Below are 25,166 nucleotides of genomic sequence, written 5' to 3' on the forward strand. Positions count from 1 at the left end.
CTGGAGTCGGAAGTCCTATGTGTTTGGATCCCACCCCAAATCTAACATCGTGCTCACTGGTTGTCAAAGCCACGACACCTTGCTACAATGAGGAAGGAAAAACAGCTGGCTCTGGAAAATTCTGTAATAAGTTTCAGTCTCTAATGCCCCAAAACTCATTGTGTGAGAAGAGGAAGGGGCCGAGTGTGGCGGCTGACATCTGTAATCCCAGTACCTTGGGAGATCACTTAAGGTCAGGATTTTTAGAGCAGCCCGGGCAACATAGCAAAACCAGAACTGTACAAAAAGAAAACAAAATTAGCCAGGTGTGGTGGTGCACAACTGTAATCCTAGCTACTCGGGAGGCTGAGGCAGGATCACCTGAGCCTAGGAGTTCAAGGTTGGAGTGAGCTATGATAACGCCACTATACTCCAGCCTGGGTGACAGAGTGAGACCCTGTCTCAAAAAAAAAAAAAAAAAAAAGGTTCAAGAAACCCATAAGGAGGGGAGGGCCAGAGCCAGGACTGGAAACACTTGGTTTACAAAAATCACAGAGAAGTGAACCATGCTGTCTTTTTCAATCAAATTACTGAGTTGACTGGCCAGGGGGGATGCAATGTAGGCCATTAATGGCCCTATTTTCTGTAATGCTATTGGAGAAATCGCTCCAGTTGGCTGAGTCACAACAGCTTGGGGTCACAGGGTCACAAAACTATACAACCGGTGCCTGCCTGGTTGTTCAGGCAGCACTATCTAAGGAGCTACAAAGTGCTTCCTGGGAGAATTCACTCTCTGGTGTGGCACGGAGGGGCTCCCCCGCCCCACCTGGCTCTCCCCCAAGCTACATTAGTAACAAGAGAAACTAAATGGGAAGGGACCAGCAGCAAGAATCAAAAACAACTCTAGCCTTTAAAACAAAGTACCAAGTGGATTATCAGGGGACTCCATAAAATAAGGATATGGGGTCTGGGAGGCCACAGAGCTGATGGCGTCCCCCCAGGTTAATTGAGTGACATGTGGCAGGCATGCTGGCCACAGTCTCATGGGCTGCTGTCTCACTCTGGCCCTGCAGTGCAGGGGCCGAGCAGGTTTGATGCGGATGCCCATTGCACAATACCTGCTCTCATCCTGCCGGGCCTAACCGGTCTGGGGGGTGGCGAGGGGAGATGGGGAGGAGAAGCCCAGAGCCTCTACTCCCAGCCTGAGGCCCTGCACAGTTTGCCTAGTTTCCTCTTTTGTCTCCAACAAAAGCCAAATGGAAACATTCTAGTTTTGCTGGGAAAAGCTCCTTTGCCATCTGGCCAAAAATGGCGCTCTTTGACGGTGCAGCAAGCAAAATAGAGTTTTGCCTATTGTTCTGTCAGAAATTTCTTCATTTCTTTGCTGGTGTCACTTAGAAGATGACGGGCCATGAGAAAAACATGAGACAAACCTAAACTGAGGACAGTCTACAAAACACTTGACCAGTACTTCTCAAAACTGTCATGGAAAACAAGGAAAGACAGAAACTGCCACAGACCAGAGGAGATCAAGGAGACATGACAACTGTCACGTGGTGTGCTGGAAGGGATCCCGGAACAGAAAGGGGACATTAGTGGGAAAACTAGTGCAATCCAAGTCAGTCTGGAGTTGGGCTAGCGGAGCGTGGCAGTGTTGGTTTCCTGGAGTGACAAATGCAACATGGTAGCACAAGATTTGTTAACGGGGAAGCTGGAGAGCAAGACAGAGAAGCCCTAAACTATCTTTGCAACTTTTCTGCAGGTCTAAACCTAAGCCTGTATAAAGACAACAGAGTAGCGGGGGCAGGGGGGCCTCTCTCCATTGACCTCTTTCCTGTCTCTGCCACCTGTTTGCTCTTTGCCAACAACACACGAGCAGGTTTTTCTCTCCTACAAAACCCAACAGAACAAAACCAGAAACAAACCCCTCTCTCTTGTCAACCTCATAGCGCCTTCAAGTGGCTCTGCACTTTCTCTTAACCACCTCTGCGTCCTCACGCCCCAGCCACTGCGCAGCTCTCCCGCCCGGCGCTGCCTTCCCGCAGGAACGCAGAGGCCGTCTCCCAAGGCTTCTGCTCAGTCTTCACGGTCTTTGGATCTCGCAGCAGCTGGCGCCACATGGAACCCTGCCTCCTCCTCGTCCGCTCCTTAGACTCTCTCGGTTTCCCAAACAAGCCTCATGCACGCCGCCTGTTCCAGCAAGGTCCCTGCCCGCAGATGCTGTCTGGCCACCTAGGCCTGCTGCTGCCCCACCCGGATTTCCCACCGCCCCTGCACCTGCCTTCCTTTCCAGCGTCCTCTGCCCTCCCTCTAGTGGGGCTTGTGTCACATCTCGCCAGGGCAAACGCTCCTTGTGGTCAGGGCGACTTCTGAGTCATTCTTGTATCTCCCCTGCCCCATCCACACTCTGGACAGAGCAGTCGGCAGTAAATAACTTTTCAATGAAGGAACGACTGCTTCAATGAAAGAAAATCCCTAAAAGCCCCTGGACTCCCTGACTCCCTCTCCTGGGCCTCACCCTGCGGACTAGCCTCCTTTCCTGCCGGCTTTTCATTGGGCTCCACCTTCCAGCGTCTCAGAGTCAGAAGCCACAAGGAACAATTACTTGCCAGAGAAAATACTGAGGAAGACCCATGGTGGCTGGTTAGGGAGTGTCTGGTGGATGACACAGATGTCCCTTTCTGTATGTGATGAATGCCACAATGCATGATTTAGGGGCAAATCCTTATATAGTCTTTTGAAAAACAACGTTCATGAAAAGTCCATGCCTTGCTGTCCTCACTCTTAATTTGAACTCTACCAGCACCCCATCCCTCAAAGAAGTCCAATTTGACACTCAAATTTTAGATGAACACACAAGTAAGCTGGTCACCTGGGGCTGATGCCAGCCTCAGGAGACATGAGAGCCCTGCCCTGCCCCAAATTCCGGCCCACAGTGAATGGTGTCCTGGTCACCTCTCTCTTCCCACGCCACCCACCCCTGAAAGCACAGTGCGCCAGAGGCACCCACACAAAGGCAGGATTTCAGTGACTCACTGAAAATCCTGGGGCAGGGACAGGTTCAGAAATCTCACAGTTGAAACACACACCTGGAGTTAAAGGAAACATTTCCAATTCCAAAAGAGGATTAAAAAACAACAACAACAAAAAACCTATGCGTAATGGAGCTCAGGGGCACTTGGCTGCTCTGAGGACCCTTTGCCAAGTTTGCAGAAAGGGTTCCCGTCACAACCTGGGGAGGTACGTGTGCACTGGCGGCCTGTTGGCGTTAGGTAAGCGTTAGGAGGTGAAGGGGAAAGACCTGAATGAAGAAGGAGGTTTCGGTGTGGGGGCAGGGGCACCGCAGGCCACCCCTCAGGTGGGAGGAACCACGTTTGCCTATGGGACAAATCCCACTTCAGAGAAAAATCCTTTTACAGCAAACAAACTGGGTGGTTGGACTGGGCTAGGCGCCCTTTGCCCCAAGCCCCCTCTTCTGTAATATGACCTGAGTGGCCCACACAGTCTTTTAAAAGGAAAAATATTTGTAATGCTTCTTCTACCCGTCTTAGAAACCCAGAACTTGGAAAGCAGATCACTCTCTCCACCGCACTTCCTCTGTGAGGTGGCCATACCTGTCCCTTTGGGAGGGGTTGGAGGAGGCTGGTGAGTGCACTGGGCCTGGAAGAAGGGATAGCTTTCCTCCCTATTTCCCATTGTCCTTCTGGAAAAGCAACGGTTATGTGGTTACTCTGCTGAGCCCACGGCCAAAAGATGCTGCAAAAATTTCCGCAGGAGATAGGGGGCTTAACAGAAAGAATAGTGAGCAAGGAGGAAGAGGCCCTGGAGCTGCCACCTGTCACCTGCATGGCTGTGCTACCCAGCGCCTGGTGCTACATGGGCTGGGCATCAGAACTGCCTAGGGGAGAATTCTAGCCATGCACCTGCCCCAGGGCCATCGCATGGGAGTCTGCGTGCTCCCGGGAGCTTCACTGCACCCCTCTGCCGAGGATGACTGGGTGGTGATGGGTGTAGACTCCAGGTGCTAATTCTGCACTGCCACTTGGTAGCTCTATGACACCAAGCACTTTCCCCTGCTTCTCTGAACCTTAGAGTCCTCATTTGTGGAAAACATAGTCTGACACCTGCCCTGCCTTCAATCTAGACTGAAACTAAGGACTGACTGAGGCGATGCATGAAAAACACCCTGAAATCGTAGAGCCAGAACCAGCCAGATTCTGCAGGGAATGAAAGATGGACAACAACAACAGTAAGAACAATACACCTTGGGAGAGACATGAGGTGGTGGTGGGGCGGGCGATTCTCGGGCATTCTGTGGACGTCGGCTGTGTGTCCTGTCATCTGCGGAGGTGGCCAGGTGAGAGCAGGGTAATCTAGGCCACTGGGGTTCTGCTTTCTGGTCTCTGAGAGTGTGTGTAAAGGTTGTGTGGTGGAGAAGACGGATAAATTTACCTTCCTCACACCCACGAACTGCCCCCCAGAGCTTCTCTACGACCAGGTGGGAATGGCCAGAGCAAGCGGGGAAGGAGGGGTGGGGGGCCTGTGCGCTCACGTTAGGTGCTGCCTTCCTTGGAGGGCAGGACAGGCAACCCTGCGGGAAGGAGCTCCCACAGGAGCAGGCAACAGAGAGGGAGGGACTTCCCTGGGCTGGGCGGGAAGGGAAACCTTGAGTCCCTTCCTCGGTAAGATGCTTATCGGCCCTGGTTTTTGTTTTTGTTTTGTACTAGACTTGGGAGACCATTAGGTGTGACTGCCCACCACACCCAGGAAGTCAGCAACAGACAGCACGCTCAGGACCCAGGGTTCCCCCACCAACCTTTTCCTGGACCCCAACATATCGGCCACACTTCCAGAGAGCCAGGAGTGGAGGAGGCCCTCTATGTTCACACAGGCCTCAACATTTAAAAACAAGTCAGGCCACCCAGACCTGTGGGCTCCGGCCTCACCCATCTCCATGGCAACCTCGGCTCACCACTGCAAGCCAAGCCTGGACGGGCTGATTCACTGTCAGGAGGCCGGCCGGCCAGTGCCAGCAAGAACAGACAGGATCCGGTGCCTGCAGCCTTCCCCAACCCTCTCCCTGCGTCCTCCTCCCCCACCTCCAAATTAGGGCTGGAGCCGTTGTCTTTGGAAGGACAAAGCCACTCGGGCAGACAAGAGCAACATCAACAAGAAAACCAAACTCCGTTCTAATCAGCAGAAAAACTGCCATGACTTGCTCTCCTTAAGGACCACAAGTAAACTACTAGCTCATGGCAGAATTTCAAGATAGCAACAAGGGCATATTACTAACTTCAGTTTTACTAGAGCGGAGGTGGAAAGCCCCAGAGATCACAGCCCTAGAGAACATAAGTCCCCAAGGGGTATGAGCACCCTGGGGACCTGGCAGGCACAGCCTGGGGCTGTCTCCTCTCCAGACAGCCTCTGCCCTTGGGGCTTCTACCCAGCTACTGTCCTCCGGCTGTGCTCAATCTTCAGAAATTTGTTTCATCAAAGGCAACCCCAACAACCCTTCCCTAGGCCAGAGGTTCTCAAAGTGTGACCCCCGTCCCCCCCCCCCCCCCAGCCACCCACCAGCAGCAGCACTGGGAACCTATCAGACATGCAAATTTGCAGTCCCAGTCCAGACCTTAAGAACCACTATCCTGGGCCTTCATTTAAACTCTGAACAATCAGGAAGGACAGGGAAAAGCTCTCTCTGGGGGTTCTGAACGCAGGGATCAGCTTTCTAAATGCTAGTGTCGAAAAGCATGAGCCATGAGGCCGGGAGGTGTGAGCTTTCTCTGAACCCAAGGTTCCTTGTCCGAGTAAGGCAGAGCTCACAGCCTCAGCCCAGCAAGGGGGCAGTTTGGCCCTCCCGCTTTACACTAAGGCCTGGGGAGCTGGGGCTCAAACGCTCTGACCGCGACTGTGAAGCCATGCGGCGTGTACCCGGGACCCCCTGGAACTGCTACATGGTGACAGCTCAGGTGAGGACACAGAGAGGTAAGCGGGAAGGCAGCGAGAGGCAGGAAGGGAGACACACTGGCTGGACCATTCCCTGTGAACCCGCTGAGCCAGGAAGTCATAGTAAACAGTTCAAGTTGGAACCTGCATTTGGCTCCCAAAGGCGCATCCATCACCCGGGCCCTGCCCCTGAGCCTTCCTCCCGAGAGAGGCTCCCGTGACTCAGTGGGGCTCCCACACAACAGGCTCCCACAGCCTGCAGCAGGCACTCAGGGCAGAAACTCCCCCTCCCCCACTTCTGCAGCCCGGTGTGCTCCTAGGCCAGGCTGCTCTTGTGCCTGAGGGTGGACCTTCTCCTTAAACCACCCAAACTCTAGAAAAAACAATTAAAAAAACACATCCAGAGCCTGATGGTCAGGTTGTATGTAGGTTATGTGGCTTTAGTGCTGGCTTGACTTCTGGCAGTGTTTTCTGTTCATTAGCAACTCCTCCAGAGGCTGGGGAAGGGAAAAGAAGTAACAGCCTCGAGGGTACTTTAGTCACGCGCAGTAGCAGCTGCTGGCCGGGGGACCCACGCGGCCCACACGTTGTACAGGTGGGTTACGTACAGTCTCGCATCGAATCCTTCCCTCGCCCTTATTTTATAGACACACCAGGCTCAGACGCGTTAAGCAACTCACTCACAAAGGCAGAGCCAGGAAGAGGCGTCTCAGACAGACCCGGGTCCACACAGACACCTCGTGGCCGCACCTCTCCACGTGCTGTGCTTCCTCGAGGCCCCGCTGGCCAACGGGCAGGATGGGCACCCCTAGAACATTCCCTGGGGACAGCAGGGCGGCTTGGACATGCTGAATTTGGCAAAATGCTCTGACTTAAACCTTACCCCGGTGACAAGGATTCCCGACAGCTATGGTTTGACGACTGGTGCTTCAGATTCAGGGTGTCAACCCCAGCCTCGGTGAGGGCCGAGAGGGAGCGCACTGACTCCCCCCTTGGGTTTGTTCTCCCCGCCCTCTGGTGAGGCTGGAGGGGCGGTGGCCCCGGGAAGTGCACCCTCAGGGCCAGCTCCACCTCCTCTCGTTGTCTACCCCAGTCCACACAAGCACCGTGACTTTGGCTCTGCCCTCTGGGACCTGGTTCTGGGTGCTCTAGGTGTCCAAAAAGTTCTAGGTTAGAGGAATCAGTCCCTTTGGGGAGGCACAGGAGTTAACTGAAGGAGAGGTGCTGAGGCCACCCTTCTTGTTCTGCATGCAAAGTGGACTTTTCCTTCCAATTTCACTGTAAATTAAATTTCCAGTTTAAGCTCCACAAACGGACCCTCTGCCAGCGGGGGTATCCTCACAGGGCATTTCCAGTAATGGTGCAAAACTGCGAAGCTCTCCTTGGCCCCCTTCCGCAAACTGGGGAGGTCTCAGAAATGAGCATTTTGTAGACAGTAGAAAGATAAGTCCTGCAATTCATGTTCTGAGAACGAGGAAGCCTAGAGGTAAAATTTCAACTTCGAGTGATCCAGTGTGACGTGGTTTCACCAGAACTGAAGCAGTAAGATACGGATGAATACGAATGTTTATGCAACCTCGGCATGTGAAAAACTTTCAGCAGAAGCAGTAACTACAGCAACAGCGGCAGGAGCTAACTCGTGAGCTCTCGCTATGAGTCGGGCCCACGGTTATAGCTTTACATTAAACATCCATTACTCCACAGAGCAGCCTAAGACGTCGGTTGTATTATTGCCTTCACTCTGCGGATAAGGAAAGTGGAGCTGCCTCTCCCCAGGAACCCGCGTTTCCATCAAGCCAAGCCAGCCCTCCCCACCCACACCAACCGCCCTGGGTCATAAATAGGCCCTGCAGGTGTGGCAGGCGTGGCAGGCGAGTGTGGTCCACGGGAAACCCTAACCGCCCAGGGAAGCCAGGTCCTTGAGGAAGCCGACTTCAGCCTCTTGTGGCCATTTAGTGCCCTCTAGACACTGAGAAGGTCACGGAACCTACCTCTCCACCCGTGTAATTCAACATAAAAAATCATAATTGTAAAATAAATATAAAGAAACTAAAAAAAGTACTTATTTCCTGACTCCTCAGGCTTACCTGCATCACTGCTGCCCTAAGCACATGCTTAGCCTGCCTGCTGACCTCGTGGCCTCCTTCTGGGGGTTCTAGGGCCCCTGGGGGGCTGCCGGGTGGTCCAGTGAAGGTGCCCAAGACAGCTGCAGCCTGTGGTGCCACTACCTTGCTCTGCACGGCACTGCTGGCGACTGTGTTTAAACGTGCGAGCCTGGCTCAGGCTGGTGCGGGCGTTACTGCAGGGCAACACTCCCTCGAGGGCAACAGCAGTGCAATGCCCGGGGGTGTCCCGGGGAGAAGAGCAACAGTGGGAGACTGGAGCTATGCTGGAAGGCCCTGCCACCCCCTTCGATTCTTATAGGGTTGCCTCATACCCTGAGAGCTGGTTCGGACCACCCCGGTGAGTGGTGAGGAAACAGGCTCAGACAGGTAAAGCCACTTGCCCATGGTCACAGAGCAGGAACGAGTGACCCAGCTGTCAGCACTCTCCCTGTGACGTGCACAGCACAGCACGTGCCACACAGAGAGCAGTTACTGCGTTGCCTGTCTCGTCCCCAGTAGAAGGGAGGTAGCTTGGTCTCCTCTCTGGGGTGTGGCAGAGAACGATAGGCCGCGTAAGCTTTTTGTCAGCACACCTTTATAGAAATTAGGCGGCTACCTGGTCTGAACAAGTCCAAGAGTTGTGCAATCCTCCCATCCAAGGACATCATTAAAACCCAGAGCCCCTACTCTGCCTTGGAGGGAAGCTGCAGCCACCACGGTGTGCTGGTGTGCTGGTGTGCTGGTGTTAGATGTTGGGCCGACCGGGAGGGAGGGCCCCTGCCCGAGGTAACCTTTTTTTAAACAAGAAATCTCGTTTCAAGTTTCCACTGCCTGCCTGCCAGACGCGGAGCACACACCAGCCAGCCCATAAATCCCTTCCCACTGAAAGCAGGCATTCTGATCTTAACCCAAATCATCTGATGTGGGGGATTGTTTGGGGGATGTTTTGCTTTAAATTCCAGAATACCACCCATTTGTTTTCCATTTGTTTTCCTCACTGAGACACCCGGCGATGATGCACACAACTTCTGCTTACACACTTGAGCCACTCGGACCGCCTAGCTCTCGTCCCATCTGTGGAGCTGGTTGGCACGAGCCGCATGGCCCTGGGTGGCGGGGTTGCCCCTTCTTTTCCAGCGTTCAAGCAATGCCATGCGGCACGTGGACTGGCAGCGCTGGCAAGAGGCACTCTGAGTCCCAAGCCAACAACAAACAGGTGGAGGGGCAAGGTCGCTAGACTCCTGTGTCTAACCTGCTACCTGTCCTTCCCCTTTGCCAGGACCTCTGCCTTCATTTTAGGTCTCTAAGTATTAGAAGCGAGCACTCAAACATTTGCTATCTATGCCCCACGCTAAGCACTTCACCCGTATTTAATTTTCACAGTAGGCCCAGCAGGTAAGTCATATTATCTTCCATTTTTTAGATGAGAAAACGAGGGCACAGAAGTTAAGTTGCTTGTCTGAGACCACACGGGAAATAAGTGGCAGAGCTAGAATTGGAACCCAGACCCATCTGACTGCAAGGCCCAAATTCTCAATCATTTTGTTAAATTGCTTGGTCGTTTTGATCTGTTTCTTTTATTCCAGAGCCAGAATTTTTACCTTTTGCCCTTGCTCCCTCCTGGCCATATCTGTTCTCATTTCAAAAGTGATATCTTCCATCCTCAAAGTCCCCAGGAGGGGCACCTGCAAGGGAAGGAGGGTGGCTTGCAGACACCCACCACCTCCTGACAGGAGGGCACCAGCACTGGCCGCCTGGGCTGAAGGGGCCACCTGGGCTGAAGGGGCCGCCTGGGCTGAAGGGGCCACCTGGGCTGAAGGGGCCACCTGGGCTGAAGGGGCCGCCTGGGCTGAAGGGGCCACTTGGGCTGAAGGGGCCGCCTGGGCTGAAGGGGCCACCTGGGCTGAAGGCACCACCTGCACCTGGCCCCTCTCGGGGGAGCTCACAGCGGACAGAGTCTGGAAAAAGAACTAGTGCTTCTTCTCACTGGCCTGTGGCCTGAGAGCTCTGGCCACACCCTTGGTCCCTGTCAGAAAGTCCCAGCAGACACAAGCAGTGCTCTGGGAAGCAGACCCTTCAGGGCCATTTGGCACGTTCTCTTCTCACTCAGGCTTAACCACCACTGCAGCTGCCTACCAGCCTCCGTGTCTGCAGACAACTGCAGCCCACCGAGTGGCACGGTCCTTGCATCCCCTATAGAGAGGGCCAGAGTGAGACCCGGAGCCTCTGTCCTTCCCCACAGCGCCATCCCGTCAGCACGGGCAAGGGGAACAAGGCGGCATCGGCACAGGCGCCGCGTTATGGCCCTGGCACGAGCTCTCGAGACACGGGGTTCCTGGGGCACCTGCAACGTGAGGATGATGCCAGCTTCCCGCTACAAAGACGGCCTGAGTGTCTGTCCCCAGCACTGGAGGAGAATCCAATTTTTATTTGAAATGAGTTTTCCCGGTCTGTATAGGGTTGTCTGTCTTAGGAAGTCGGGACTACAATCTCATTTGAGTAGAGGAAAGTAGGGTATGGAGAGATTTTCCCAGCCTTGTAGAAAGGAAGCTTTAAAACATTTGAACTTAATAGTAATACGTTTAAATCTACAGCCCCGAGTCACAAGAAGGAAGGTGCTCACACGCAGCAGGGAGAGCAGGGGAGCACGTGTTAGTGGGGAGGGCCTCCTGTCTCTGGGGGCACATTCCTCTCGCTGCCACTGACGGAGCTGGGCTGTGGCTCTGAGGTATGCATGCAAGCTGGCACGATGCGGCTGCTCACCTAGGACGGGAGAGGTGATTTGGATTCAAAGACCAAACTTTTATTGACTTGGAAAGCAATGATGAGCTCACAAATAAGCACGATTTTGCTGATCTTTTAGAGTTTTAATAACGCTGTATTATCATGCTATAGATTCAAATCAATGTAGGTTTAAAAGAAATTAAAACAAAAATGCTATAGAAATCTGTTTTGAATTTAATAAAACTGTCCAGTTAACTTTATGGTATTTTAAACCCCAGTCAAGGATTTTCTCCTGTGACCCATGTGTTGTGTGGTTTCTGCGTTCGGACATTAACGCGCAGCAGGGACCGGGCGTGCAAGCGAGGGGCTGCTTCCCGAGGCCGGCAGCTCAGTGCGGAGCGGGTGCTGGGCAGGAGTCAGGGGCCACAGGCCGGCCCAGGCCCCAGAGGCGTTCACCAGAACCTTGGATGTGCACTGGGAAGAGAAGGGTTCCTTTCCTAACACAGGGGCAAGAGCCACTGTGTCTGCTCACCTTCACCGTGTGTGGCAAGAGGATTAAACAAGAAGGTCTCTTAAAACCCAGGTTTCTGACGTTCCTCCAAGTTAGTAAGTCCCCACACCTCTCCACCCAGGGACCTTCTCTGGAATCAAATTAATCTGGGCCTCTTTCCAAGTCGGACTGCTTTGTCTTCCCTGTTCCTTAACCAGGCTGCTTATTCACTCCCCAGGAGTCCAAACCCCGAAACGATCCCTCAGGAGACGGCTCTCCTTTCTGAAAGTCTTCAGAGGCAAGGCGAGAGAAGGTTGGGCTGAGCCTTCTAGCCTCTATTTGGCGGGAAGAAGAAGAATAAAGAGCTCTGCTCTTCCTCGACGAAGACAGGTCACCCAAGGGATGGGAACCCTAACCCAGGAGGCCAAACTAGGCTGCAAGCTCACAAAGTTGCATTTTTTATGTGGGCTAGAAATACAAAACACTCATTAAATTAATCGAGAGTCAAAACCACTCCTTGGGCAATGATGAAGCCGAGAGTCGGCGTGGGGAAGGGAGGGGAGGCCAGCTCTCCAGCCGGGCTGCCCACGGTCATCATGGGAACTCGGGGTTTCCAACGTCTTTCGCAAAGTCCCCGTGATGCCTCCACGCGGCTCCTGGAAAGCAGTGAGTCAACCTGCTTCCTGCGGCAGAAGCACCGGGCTCAGGACAGGGCGAGGGGTGCCTAGACACTGAGGGAGAAAAACCCGTCTGGGGCACTCATAGCCCGAAGTCGATGGCCCTCCAGAGAAAAAGCAAAAAGAACAGACAATGTTTTTCTGGAGGCAGGTCCCACTGATTTCATGGAATTCCCTACAAAGGTTAAGATCTACTGGTCAAGGATGACAGCATACAGTACTTTAAAACTATCCACAACTAGGTATAATTTGATGGGGGGGGGTGGAAGAAATTACCAGATGGATGTAATTATTATAAAATTATCTCATCTGCGGACAGGATGTTGCTTTCTACAGCTGCATGCCATTGCTTGATGGAAAACGAAAATGTCCCTTGGACCAGCATGACTTTTTCCATGGAATAACACAGGCAAGTGATCTGCAGTCGGGCCTCAAAAACATGAATTTAAGAAAAGTATAAAAATTAGCTCTTTTTGTCTCTTGAATTTCCTAGTTGCAAAACATTTCTCCTGCTAGTTGAGGGCATGGGTCTGCGGGCTCTTACCCAGACCTTCAGCCTGGCACAAGGAAGTCGCTGTTGGTCTGTGTGTAAGAGGTAAAGCCTGTTCCTGCCTGCAGGACCCCAGCCCGGGCGGGAGGAACACAGAGCACACACACTGCTCCTTCCCCCTCTCCTTTCCCCACTTAACACGACGCAGGTCCACTAGCACACGCCGCCATCCAGGCAGCGACAGGACCACAGAAGCCAAAGCCACGGCAACCCCGAGAGCTCAGGCCCTGCCCCCACAGCCAGACGTGCCCAGGCGGGAACCACCGAGGTTTGTATTCTTCAGACAAAAAGGTGCTTTTGTAAATCAAAGGTATTATTAAGTTCCAATCCAAACCGTGCAACCAATTCCAAAAGCCATGCCTCCTCGCCAAATTGAACAGAACGAGAGACCAGACAAAACAAACACAGGACGCACAGCTGTGTGTGTGGGAGGGGAGATGCCCACCCACCACTCCTCCCAAAAGAAGGCCGAGAGGCTAGTTTCTGAGCCGAGGCCGCCGAAGGCTCACTTCCACGAAGCATTCTGTCCACGAGAGTCCTCGAGAAGGCTGCTTATCAAAACCCTGCCAAATTCGGCCCAAAACAGCCTCTGCTTCCTTTGAGCACAAAAGAGCAGAAGAAAGGGGCAGGGTGTGCGTATGCGTGTGTGTGCGTGTAAGTGATCAGGAGTCCGGGTCTTTGTTGCTAACAACCCTTGAGGGGCTGGGGAGAGACCAGGAAGATTCTGGGTGATATCCCATTTTCCTTAGCAGATGCAGACACCTGGCCTCAACCCACCTCTCCCCAAACTTGCAGTCTGGGCACCAGATGTGGAGCCACTTAATGTGACAGCCCTAGCTATTTGCTCAGCCCCAACATTGGAGTCAAACAGCTTCTAGGGGAAGCGGCAAGCAGGGGCTGGGGTGGGGTTGGGGGGGCAGTTACCACGGCCACCCCACTTGTCCATGCCCTGCCCAGACCTGGAATCCTGATGCCTTTGGGTTTCTCTGCCATGCAGTTTTATTTTCATATATGGGGCCTCCCTACAGTCCCACAAGTAGCAGCCCATGACACGCAGGCAGTGTTTTGATGCAGAGTTCGGCCGGCACTCACATGGAGGAGGAGAGAGGCGGGAGGCAGACGTGCGGCCTGGGGTGTTCTCCGGCTGGTCCCTTTAAACTGCCACACTGCTCGGGGAATCGGGCCCACCCTCCCCACAGCCTCAATCTACTTTCTGCTAGTGAATAACAACACATCTAGTGCAATCTAGTGTGCGAGTGCACTGCATACAAGATGTCACTGAACCCTCACGGCAACCCCTCAGAGTGGTCACCAGCCCCACCTGGTGATGGGGGCACCGAATGCAGAGCAGGCGCTCTGACCACTAAGCTGCACCACCACAAAGCACTAAGGTGCAGAGGCAATGCAAACAGAACCCCCAGGCAGACAGACTCCACCCAGGGTGAGTAGAGACAACACAGAGGTGACAGGAAAGAGAACCAGGTTCTTGCTCCAGAGGTAACGATTAAGAGAAGCCAGGCTCTGAGGACAGGCCTTGGTATCCGCCCCACGTTTCCAATCCCCGAGTCCTGTTCTGGGCTGTGTGGGCAGGTCCTACTGCCATGGCTGCTGGGGTGGGGTTGTTGTCATGGACTGAGCCTGAAAGGACGCTTCGAGTCCATTTGCTCCAACCCACTGGTTCTGCAGATGAGGAAACTGAGGTCTGGAGCACAAAAGTGACCTGGCCTAAGACTTCAGAGTCAGTTGGGGGCAGACCTGGACTCACACCCAGGTCTCTAAATTCCTTGTCCGCTCCTCCCAGCAGTCTCCCTTAAGTCCAGGAGGTGCTGTTTCTCGGGACAGAGAAACCCGTTATTTCCATTGGTGAGGGGGGTATGGGTGACAAGCAGTGAGCAAGGGGCCGAGGGAGGCGGGGTGGGGCTGGCCTCTCGCAGCAGAGCCCAACTCCTCCTTTACCCTAAGGAGCTCGTCCCCTGTCTAAGCAGGAAGCGGGCAGGAAGCCCCTCCATGCAGGCTTAGGATTTGGGGAGACAGGATGGGAAAGTCACACTCCTGGCCTGCCCCTAGCCCTGGTTCCCCACTTTACAGCTGGAAATACTTGTGTTGTCTGCCACCCCGACATCCTGGAAGACGTTTTCCCTCTCAATAGTCTTTTGGGCGATGGGTGGGCAGGGAGATCTGAAGGAAATGCAGAAACAACCGAAATAGAGCTGGGAGGTTTGGTTCCGGGGGCGTTGGAGGAAAGACTGATTGCTGGTTTGGCTGTGGGCATCGGACGCCCGGCTGGGGAAGGGCAGGCCGCGCAGGCTCCGTGGTCCCGTGGTCACAAGTGTCCCACAGGGATAGGAGCAGGCACGAGGCGCAGCCCCCCCCCCCAACTGTCCCACTGCCACTGAGACTGGCCTCTCTAGATCCCTGCCACACACCCGTCTCAGCACCCCGTGTACACCAGGCGCTGCGGCCCTGGCCTCACTACGCCTGCGTTGCAAGGCCCACGTCAGGTCCCAAATGCCAAGTTTATAAATTCCTGGGCTCGAGAAAGGAAAGTGGCGACAACATAATCCAAGCAGTTCCCTTCAGAGAGTGTTTCTTGGAGCTTCATCCCAGCCTTCCTCCACTCCCATCCAGCTAGCCAAACCCACCTGGGTCGCTGACTTGTGAGACTGCCCTGCCCCACGACCCTGGATAGGTCACTTAACCTCTCTGGGGACTTGTTTCCGGACCATCAGTAAAATGGGACAATGCATCCTCCTCTGACTGTACGATGGGAGTTGGAAAAGAAAGGGCTCTGCAGACTGCACACCGGGACTGACCGACATATTCCTCCATTACATCATCTCCTAGGGGATGAGGGCTTCGCCTCCACAGGGACCCCAACACAGGACAGGTGAACAATAATTATTAGTCCAGGAAAACATAGCTACTGCCCACCTCCCTGCCCGTCACAGAGACGGAAGAGGACACAATGAAAAGTAAGGGGCCCACTGGTTACAGTATTGGCTCGGTCTCTGTGAGCCTGGGCCAATCACCCCCTGTCCCGTCTGCTGCCTGTGAATAAGAGGGCTGGACTGCGTGATCTCTAAAGTCATGTCCAACTCTAAACACAAACACTTCCAGAGTAAGTGGTTTCTATTTCAGACCACAGAGCGAACCAGCAGCACCTAACCCAGGCAAGGTAGCTCTGAATCCCAGTGGGGCGGCAGGCTGCAGATAGTGTGGACAGATTGCAGGCCGGCAGGCAAGAGACTGAGGACATACTGGGTGACCCTGGGAACCTCCCATTACCCTCCTGCATATGCCACAGGACAGATGGGGGCATGGAGGCACACTGTGGCAGTCTGCGGTTAACTCCAGCCCCAAACCTGATGCATTGTAGGCAGACAGCTGAGACTAACCAACAGACTGGCAGGGGAGAGATGTGCTAGAGACTGGAGAGGAGAACTCCCCAAAGGACAAGGGTGGGGTGGGGCGGGGCCAGCTGCCTTCCAACATTCCTTTCTGGTGCCAGGGATGGGGGAGAGGAGGAAGCTCAGCCTGGCAGCTGGCGGCTGTTGGGGCTGGTGGGATCAGTAGGAGGAGGGGGTGCCCACTGCAGGCAGGGTCTTCCTAAAGCAGATCAAGGGTTGGGCAGAGGCACATCTTGTGCTGTCCTCACTAGGGTGTGTTGGCTACGATGACTCATGCTAGGGCAGGTCAGTCTCTGTAGGCTGCAAGAACTGTTCTACCACCCCTTCAGCTCCAGGGAGAGGAGTAAATCTTAGATCTGCCCCAAGGTTCACAGAGACCTCAGTGACCAGCTACACGGGAGTAAGTGCATTTTTTGGTTACAAGCCCCTGGTGGCACACGCCTGTTTCTACTGCCCTCTCTCTTGAGAGTGGCACAGGGACCACCTTTCCAAACGCTTTCCTGCCTGCAAAGGGGCAAATGTTGTCATCTGTGTGCAGGGAATGTGGCCCTCAGAACCAGGACATAAAGGTCCCCTATAAAGGTTCCTTGCTTCTGTCCCTTGGTGGTCCCTTAATCCCTCAAGGGAAGGTGTGGAGTGAACGCTCTGCTTTTCTGTTGCCTCTCTGGGCCTTCCCATTTGAAGAGAGGCTAAGTGTGGCCAGCAGCAGGTGTCCCTGGTGCCCCGGGACCTGCTGATCTCTTCAGGTTAGTGTCCACTCTCTGGGCCCTGCCTTGCTTGCAGTTGGGGGGCCTGGCGGGGAGGGAGCAACGCTGGGGGCCCTCCTAGGCAGGCACCGCACCTGATCTCTCCCGGAAATGCACAAACACAGGACCCATCCCACTAGAGGCGCTGATAGGCATCTGCCCCTCCTTTCCCTCCCCAGCTCTCCCAGAGTTCTCTCCAGCGAGATACTTATCGCCCTTGAAAAAAAATCAAGACAAGCTAGTCTTTCAGGTAGCTGCGAGGGAGCTCACACTTTCTCACGGTGGCTCAGAATCAAAGTCTGAGGATATGGGGGCCTGCAAGGCTCCTGCTCCAGGGTGGAGGGGTCTCCCACTCTCACTCAGGGACTGGGTCCCGTGGGCCCATGCTGGCCTGCTGCGCACCCCTTCCTCTCCAGTGTAAAAGTGAGAACAGCTCTCCGCTGGGCTCTCTCTGAGCCACAGAGTCCTCTAGAGCGTCTGCATCCTCCCCCCTCGCGCCCCTACCACTTGGAGACCCCACCCCAGTCACGAGCTGCGCAGCCTGCCACGGTCCTCCCTGGCCAGGGCCTTGCGTTCCCAGAAGTGCTCCACTTCTCCCTGTTGCCTGCCCCTCTGGCACTCGGAGAGGCTTGGGATGGGAGCAGACACAAAGCCCACCTCGAATCCTCGGGGAGGGCGCGGGCCGGGACCAGTCCGCACGCCAAGCTCACTAGGGCCCCCGCCTTCCCCGCTGGCTTGGCTTCGGATCAGCCCCCACCCGAATGTGCCCGTCCCGCCCGACTCCGGACTCAGCCCAGGAGCCAGCTGGCAGCCGCAGCGCCCTTTCTCTTCCCGCCCAGAGCCTGCCGGTGCGGCCAGTGCCAGCTGCCGGCACCCCCGGGGCGCCGTGGCACCCCGGGCCGCGGACAGCGGCTGGGGCCCGGGAACAGGTGGCCGGGAAAAGAGCGCGTGGGAGTCGCGCGCTCACTCACCCAGAAGATGAAGTTAAATCCGAAGAGCAAGTATTTGATGCACTTGGTGCCTCCTTTGACCGGCATGGTGCGGGCTAGACTGGCCTGGGCCGGACTGGTGCAGGACCGGGGCGCGCGGCTGGGACGGGCGGAACCGGCGCAGGACAGACGTTCTGGTGGCTGCGGGCGAGCCTCCGGCTGCACTTTTAAAAGTGCCACTCCTTACGGTGCGCGGCCGGCCGCGGTGCGCATGTGCGGAGAGAGCCGACCCGCGCCGACCACGCCTCCCGGCCCCACCTGCCCCGCCCCCGCCCAGGTTCCGAGCGCCTTCGGCCTCAGGCGCCCCGCGGAGCCGCTCCTGCTCCTGTCCCCTCCTTCCTCCCGCTCAGCCCTGTCCCCCCCAGTTGCCCCTACCCCTAAGCGCCAGCCTCCTCCTTCCGCCTTTTTCTTTCCAGCCGCCCTGGGGGTTTCCGGGCCTGACCCCTTGCCACTTTTACCTTCCTGTTCTCTCATGTTGAATGGGCGTCCAGCCCAGGCCCTTTACTTTGGGACCCCCCCCCCAGGCCGTCTGGCTAAAGGCCCTTGACCAAGGCCAGCTGCCAGAATAGGGGCTCCTTCTGCCTTGACCCGGATTTGAAGGGAAGCTGCCTGGCTTTATTTCTCCCGTGGGCGTCTCCCTGCGGACCTTGACTCAGTGAACAAGGTGTGGAGTAGGGGGAAGCTTGCAGTCTGCGGGGGAGGGGGGGACAGATCGGAGGCTTTTGGAAGTAATTATCAATACCGATCACCAAATCGGTAATACGGCTGAGGGTTGGGCAGTCCCTAAGCGCTTCCTGGACGTGCAGTGTGGAAGCCCCAAGGGCGAGAGAGGGTTTGTAGCCCAGGCTTCTACTCCTCCACCCCACCCTCATTCCTGCGTCTCTGGAATGTCCAAGTGTTTCTTCTCAGCTCTAGAACTTTCTGTAGCTCCCCACTATCAATGACCTAAGTTGAAATTCCTCATGTTGCTTTCAAGGCCCTGTAGGGAACACTCATCTGACTTTCTGCCCCACCTGGCCTCCCACCCCCACGGCCGAGCTCTGCACGCTGTGTGTGCCCCTGTGGCTGGTGGCCAGCCCTTCACCCTGCACGTGTAGGAATTCCGTGGCTCCTTAAACACCTCTTTCCACATTCTCTCAACTGAATGAGGAGATTCCCTTTCCTTTGAAGCCCCCAAACCCTTTTTTTTTCCCCAAAGGAAGTTTCCTTTAGTGTTCTTTATTATTAGGAAAGCAAAACATATTCATTACAGAAACAAAAGAAATACCAATAAGCATAAACAACATAACTCAAAATTTCACTCACCAGGAACAGCCACTGTTCGCACGTTGTAGCTATTACTTTGCTCTGTTACCATCATACTTTTGTCAATGGAATAAAGCCAAACTCTGTAAAATAATTTTAAAGAGATTTATTCTGAGCCAAATTTGAGGACCATGACCCGGAGCACGTTGTAGCTATTACTTTGCTCTGTTACCATCACACTTGTCTCATTGATTGATTCATTAACTGATCCATTCAAAAACATTTTTTCATTATCTACTTTATGAGGGTATTTCAATAGGGGTAAGAGCTGGAAAAAAATGATTAGACTCGGTTTCTGCCCTCTGGGAGCTGAGAGTCCAGTGCAGTGGGGAGACCTGCAGCCAGACAATGGGATAAGGGTGACATTTAGAGTTACATAGAGAGGCTTAAGGGCATTGGATGGAAAATCGAGGTGTATTTGAGGAGGTGCAGTGGGTGATGTGAGGGGAGCATTGGGAGATGAAAGGTGAGCTGAAGACCAGGTGCAGATCTGTTAGGAGGCTGTTGACTAGTTCAGGTGAGAGACAGAAGTGAATGGGACTGGGCAATGGGGTGGAGGCTGGAGAGGGCAGGCAAAACTCCAGGAGGGGGCAGGTTGGGAAGGGGAGGAGAAATCAGAGGCAGAGCAGCAGAAGACAGATTATGGAGGGCTGCATTCATTTGTTCTTCTAACATTTCTTTAGAGCTTCCTGTGTGACACACACCTTGCTGGATGCTCAGGGCATTGAGATGAAACAACCTCTGCCCATGGATACACATAGCATGTTAGAATCTCAGTGCAGGGCAGAGAGACCCATTAACAGACAATTACAAGCACATGCAATCTTTGCTCAGGGTGAAAAGCCGTCTAGGAACCAGAAGGGGCACAGGGCATGTCCCCAAGTCAGCCTGAGTGTGGAAGGGTTCCCAGAGCAGGGGACCCCCGCAGCAGCTGACTTTGGAAGGTGGGGTCAGTAGCCAAGGTGGAGGAGAGAATTCCAGGCAGAGGGAACTATATGTGCAAAGTCACAGAAACAGGAAACCACAGGCACTTGGCAGCGCTGGAAACTACCAACAGTGGGCGAGATGGGGGAGGAAGAAGATGGAGAAGCAGAGCCTGAACTGAGCCTGATGCCAGAGGGGCCAGCACCGAAATGCTGTAATGCTGTACTCCAGCTACTCGCCCTAACCGTGTCCCTGGAGGATGGTTCCGCATAGCAGGGTGTGAAGCACTGTGGGGGGTGAGGGGGGAGGTGGAGACACAGACAATGTCCCATTGTGCTGCTCCAGGCCTGGGTCCCTCCATCCTGGGAGAACAGGTCTAAGGAAAAGATTTTATCTGTTTGTATCTCCCCCCTCCCCTGAGCTAATAAGGGGTGGTGAGAGGAGTTCAGTAAATAAGCTTATAATAGAAACTACTTTTTAGGGGAATTGTGAATAGGGAATGAGATAATTCACGTGGAGGCTTTAGAATAGTGCCTGCCACAGAAGTGCTCCAGAAATGTTGCCTACTATTCCTATTGTTATGATTATTTTATTATTTACACTCAAGAAACAGGGGCAGCCTAAGCTTAAGTGCCATGTCACACATTATCCAGGGGGTCCTTGCAATGTGGTAGGAACGTTGGCTCTGGCCTGAGGGGGTCTGAGTTCTTTGCTTGGTTCCACCCATTGGTTTATTTTGGACACGGGCCTGAGTCCCCTCACCTGTACAAAGAGCATTTTGGGTTAGATGCCGGAGTCCCCTTCGTTCTGACAGTCTATGGCACAATCAGCCTCTGGGCCAAAGTGTGCTTGTTACGGGCAGTTAGTGCTACAGGCAAGCAGGAAAGGAAGAGGTGGAAAAAATATGGTTTGCTTTAACTGGAAGAGGAAAGTCTGGGTAAACCCCTGAGTCAGAGATCACCCAGAGGCAGCCAGCCTTCCCAGCTTTGTGGCGCTCCAGTGAGAAAACTTTTCCTCCCTTCCCTCAGGGAATCCTGTTTCAGGGAAAAAATCCTGGCTGGGGCTCAAGGGCCCATTCCACTCTGGCGCTCCCCCTGGTGGTGGGATTTGAACACGCAGGGGCGAGGCCAGCGGATGGTCGGTCACGCCCACCTCCCTCAGCCCTCCAGCTGCAGGCAATGGTTTTGTGAGGCAATGGGCAGTTCCCCCACTCTCACGGGCCACCAAGGGCCTCCCAGCCACCATACCAGTGGCTGTCTTGTTCATTCACCTCCTCCATTCTAGAAGCTTCTGTGCTTCTCCTCTTGCTAAGTTTAAATGCACCACCCCCTCATGACGCCCATCTTTTCTTTCATGGAGTACCTTGCTTGAAATCTCCCTCATGGATAACTGATTGACTGTCATCATCTTCTTTTATGTGCACAGGTGTTGGTGGAGAGCTCTTCCGAAGCACACTGGCTCTTGATTAATGTCTGTGTTCTCCAGAGCCCCCAGCGCTTGCTGGCCCCTGGCAGGCCCTCCCCAAACACCTGTGGAGTAACTGCAGGCCTGGTCTCTCTGCGTTCATCCTCCGGGCTCTGCCCTGCCCTCTCAGCCCTGTCCTCGAGCACTCTCCCTCCTGAGCCTCCCACCATTTTCTCCCTTTAGCTCCCCTCTCCAGAAATTCCAGTCCTGGTCTCCGAGATCCTTCGGACACTTCCCACTTCCCAATCCCGGAAGCCCACGGATGTGTCACTTTGCATGGTATGAAGGATTTTGCAGATGAGATGAGTTCAAGGATCTTGAGGTGGGGGATTACCCTGGGCTATCCTGGTGTGCCCCAAGTTATCAAAAGCGTTCTTTCAGGAAAGCGGCAGGAGGGTCAGAGCCTGAGAAGGAGACGTGAGGACGGAAGCAGAGGCCGGGTGCAGAGCCAGGGAGCCTCTACAAACTGGAAAAGTCTAGGAAACGAATGCTCCCCTATTGCTGCCAGGCTCATTTCAGCCTTCTGACCTCTAGAACTGTAAAATAATAAATGTTTGTTATTTTGAGCCACTAAATTTGTGCTAATGTGTTATAGAAGCAATAGAAAATAAAAATAGTACGCGGAATAAACATCAAGCTCAGGATTCATAACCTCTGCAGGCTTCCTACATGCAAAGCTGGTCCTCAGCCCCGCCCTCCCGCCATCACACCCAAACTTCCCGTCATCTGCGGCCTTCTCCTCACCTCACACCTGCTTGGTGAATATATTCTTGTGTCCTGGTGTCTCTCACGTCCTTGCTGGGAGGCACCACGGATGCTGTCCAGTTTAAAGATGAGAAACCAGGGCTGAGGCAGGATATGGCTACTTAGTGGCAGAGTAAAGATCAGACCTCAGGTCAGACCTCAAACTTTTTAAACAGGGGGCCAGTTCGCTGTCCCTCAGACCGTTGGAGGCCATTGGAGAGAGCGGCGCACATTCCACATGTGCACACTGTGGGCCCGGGACGAGTCGGCTGCTAAGCAGGACAGGCAGCGGCGGCAGAAACACCCGGCGGGTGGATAAATGTCCCTGGCGGGCCGCATGTGGCCCGTGGGCCATAGTTTGAGGACATCTGCCTCAGGTCTTCTGATCTCAGCCTAGCCTGGGTGCCTCACCTTTCGTTCCTCCTGCCACCACCCACAGTGGGGCACACCTTGGAAGCCCGTTTACTGCCCCAGCAACTGCCTCCCTCCCTGCCGTCTCCCTGCCGCTCACCTGCCAGGGTGCACATGGCATTGGGCCGATCGTCTTGAAACCTTTTGTGAAGGTTTCGTGGATAGGTGAGGGGTTCCATCTCGTGTGCCAGAGGACACCATTCTAAACATCTTTTTTGGATATCTCTTTCCTCAAACTTCCAATCTGTGGTGGCCACCCCTGGTCCCCTGCCCCCAGCCCAGCCTTGGCCAGCCCACTCCGGGTCCCCGAGTATGTCTTCTGCACATGTCCATGTGGAGCAGTTTAGCTCTGGCTTGGCATTTCCGGTTTGTATCCCCAACAGCCCCCTACTCAGCAAGACAAGGCATGGCTCTTGGAGCCTCCTTAGAAGATTGTGGGTTCGGGTGGCCCAGGAGCAGTTGTAAGTAACCTGTATTTAACACCATCCTTTGTCTTCCGGCTCGTTGTTCCTGCTCAAAGACCTCGCAGCTCCCCTTCACCCAGTTCTACTTCTGAACCATTTACCCGTCTCATGCAGTGTTTTCTTAGTATGTGCGTTGGTATTTACCTGCCTCTCTAGCTAGAACGTAAATGCCGTGGGATTGTTTTGTTCTCCGGTGTGTCCTGAAGGCTTTGAACAGTGCCTGGCACACAGTAGGTACACAATATTTATTGAATGTATGTAAAGCTAATGTCTCGATTCTAAGATCATCATCCAGGCCCTCTGCTCCCTTTCTTAACCTCTACTTGCAACCCTAACCACTCTTTCGGGACACCACACGCATTCCCACGTCTGCACTGGTTTCCACTTCCTCAGTCCTCAGCCCAGCTGCCGGCCCTTCCTCCTCTCTTCCCGCTGCACGCACGAGTCTCTGAGGCCAGCTCAGCCTCTCCCGCATCCTCAGCTGCCCCAGTCCGCTCTGATCCTCCCACTCAGCTCACTCCTGTCGTGATTTCTTTCTGAATAATCTGCTAGATTCTAATAAGATTCGTCCTGGGTGGTAGTTTCATGTTTTGCATGCCTTAAAAAAAAATCTCCCCAGCTAAATGACCAGCTCCAGTTGTGCCCAGAGTAGGTACCTTCTAGACACTTTCTGAAAAAGTAAGTCCAAAGAACTAACACTTGCAAAGGCACAGGCGATGTGCCAGGTGCTATTCTAACTGCTACGTATAAACTCATTTAATCCAAATGACTGTGTGAGGCCGATAGTCTTATTTCCATTTTATAAGTGGGGCAACTGAGTCACAAAGCAGTTCATTAACTTGATAGGAAGCAGCAGAGCCAGGATTTGAACCCAGGTGGTCTGGCTCCAGAGCCCAGGTGCTAAACTCCTCTTCACATGGTAAGTGGATGTGGATTGGCACTACTCTTTGCCATTTTTTGTCCTTTGATTATAGGGGTGAGTGAAGGGGCTTCAGGGGACACCCTCCCAATCCCGTTGTGCCATCTTGCAGGTGACTCCCAGCAAGCTGGCCCTCCAGGTCTTAGGGCCTGATGGCAGGTGGGCAGTTTGTACTTTGGTGCTGCCTCTGCTAGGGTCTGTCTGTCCCTTGTGAGCCTCCTCTCCAAGCTGCGGAGCGAGGGGGATTATTGCTCTTCACCACGCGGGGAGGATGGGCGGGTGCGCCCCGGCAGGCCTGCCCTTGGCTCTGTGGCAGGCAATGCCAGCCCATGGGTAGCAGCTGCAGCTTCTCTCCACTCTGTGGCTGCTGATTTGTGTTCTGGGTGGTGGTTCTGGATTCAGGAGGAGGATGGGGGTCTCTGTGTGTGTGTGTGTGTGTGTGTGTGTGTGTGTGTGTATGTGTGTGTGTGTGTGTATGGTGCTTCCTGCATAGGAGGGCAGAGAAGCTATAGGAAAATAGCAAGGGCTTGAAACTAGAAGTCACAGGTCCAAGCCCTAATGCATACTCACCTGGAAGCCATGACAAACCAGGTCAGTCTCTGCTTTTCTGAGACTCCATTTCCTTTTCTACAAAATGGGCTTAATATAGACCCATGCTTCCCTGTTATAAGGGAATCAAATGAGATTCTGGATGCGGAAGTGCTTTGCTAGCTGTAAGTGTGCTTATGAACATGATTTTTTTTTAATCTCATAGAATAGGGCAGTGAGCTGGGTGGTTGTAAAATGCCACATGGCCCCAAGCCTTGGAGTCTTGGAGAGTTTTGGCAAGATGAGCATTTTTTGCTTTTTGAAGAGCCAGTTCTCTGTCTTCTGAGCATCTTTGCACAGCATGTTGTGTCCTGTTCACCACACGTGTACTCAACACCCACTGAGTGCCAGGCCCTGGAGGTCCGGGGATAAGGCGGAACCTGGCCCTGCTCCCCAGGAGCACCCTGCTCGCCGGGAGCACCCTCCTACCTGGGGGGGTGTGACGCTGTGGGCGCCAACCACTAGATTGCAGAATGGAGGGAAGGGCTGGGCAGTGGAGGGCTGCGGGGCTCCAGGGGCCTGAGAGCACGCAGTGGGGCTGACCTCGGAGCAGCGGCCACAGGGTGGGGACGGGGCAGTGCTGGGGGCCGTGGGGTTCAGCCCTTTTGCCGCGTCCCATTTCCACACAGCTTAGCCGAGCTGGCCCTGAGAAGGTTCTGTCAGAGGACAAGTGAGGTCACTACGTCTGTCCTACTGATGACTTCTTTGTGCCTCGTGTGACATTTGCCTGATGC

At 54.2% G+C, this 25,166-nt stretch overlaps 1 protein-coding gene across 1 annotated transcript in view; it reads right to left on the bottom strand.

The window, feature by feature from the left end:
* The window catches only part of CD9 (CD9 molecule), a 32,072-nt gene extending 14,246 nt beyond the window's left edge, over positions 1 to 17,826 (bottom strand). The window contains exon 1 of the mRNA XM_012760615.2: positions 17,596 to 17,826. Within this exon, the coding sequence (XP_012616069.1) occupies positions 17,596 to 17,661 (66 nt within the window). The 5' untranslated portion in view covers positions 17,662 to 17,826. The remainder of the gene's footprint in view (positions 1 to 17,595) is intronic.
* Between the last annotated feature and the right edge of the window lie 7,340 nt (positions 17,827 to 25,166).

This window comes from Microcebus murinus, chromosome 10 (assembly GCF_040939455.1).
Source record: "Microcebus murinus isolate Inina chromosome 10, M.murinus_Inina_mat1.0, whole genome shotgun sequence".
In the NCBI taxonomy this organism is placed as follows: domain Eukaryota; kingdom Metazoa; phylum Chordata; class Mammalia; order Primates; family Cheirogaleidae; genus Microcebus; species Microcebus murinus.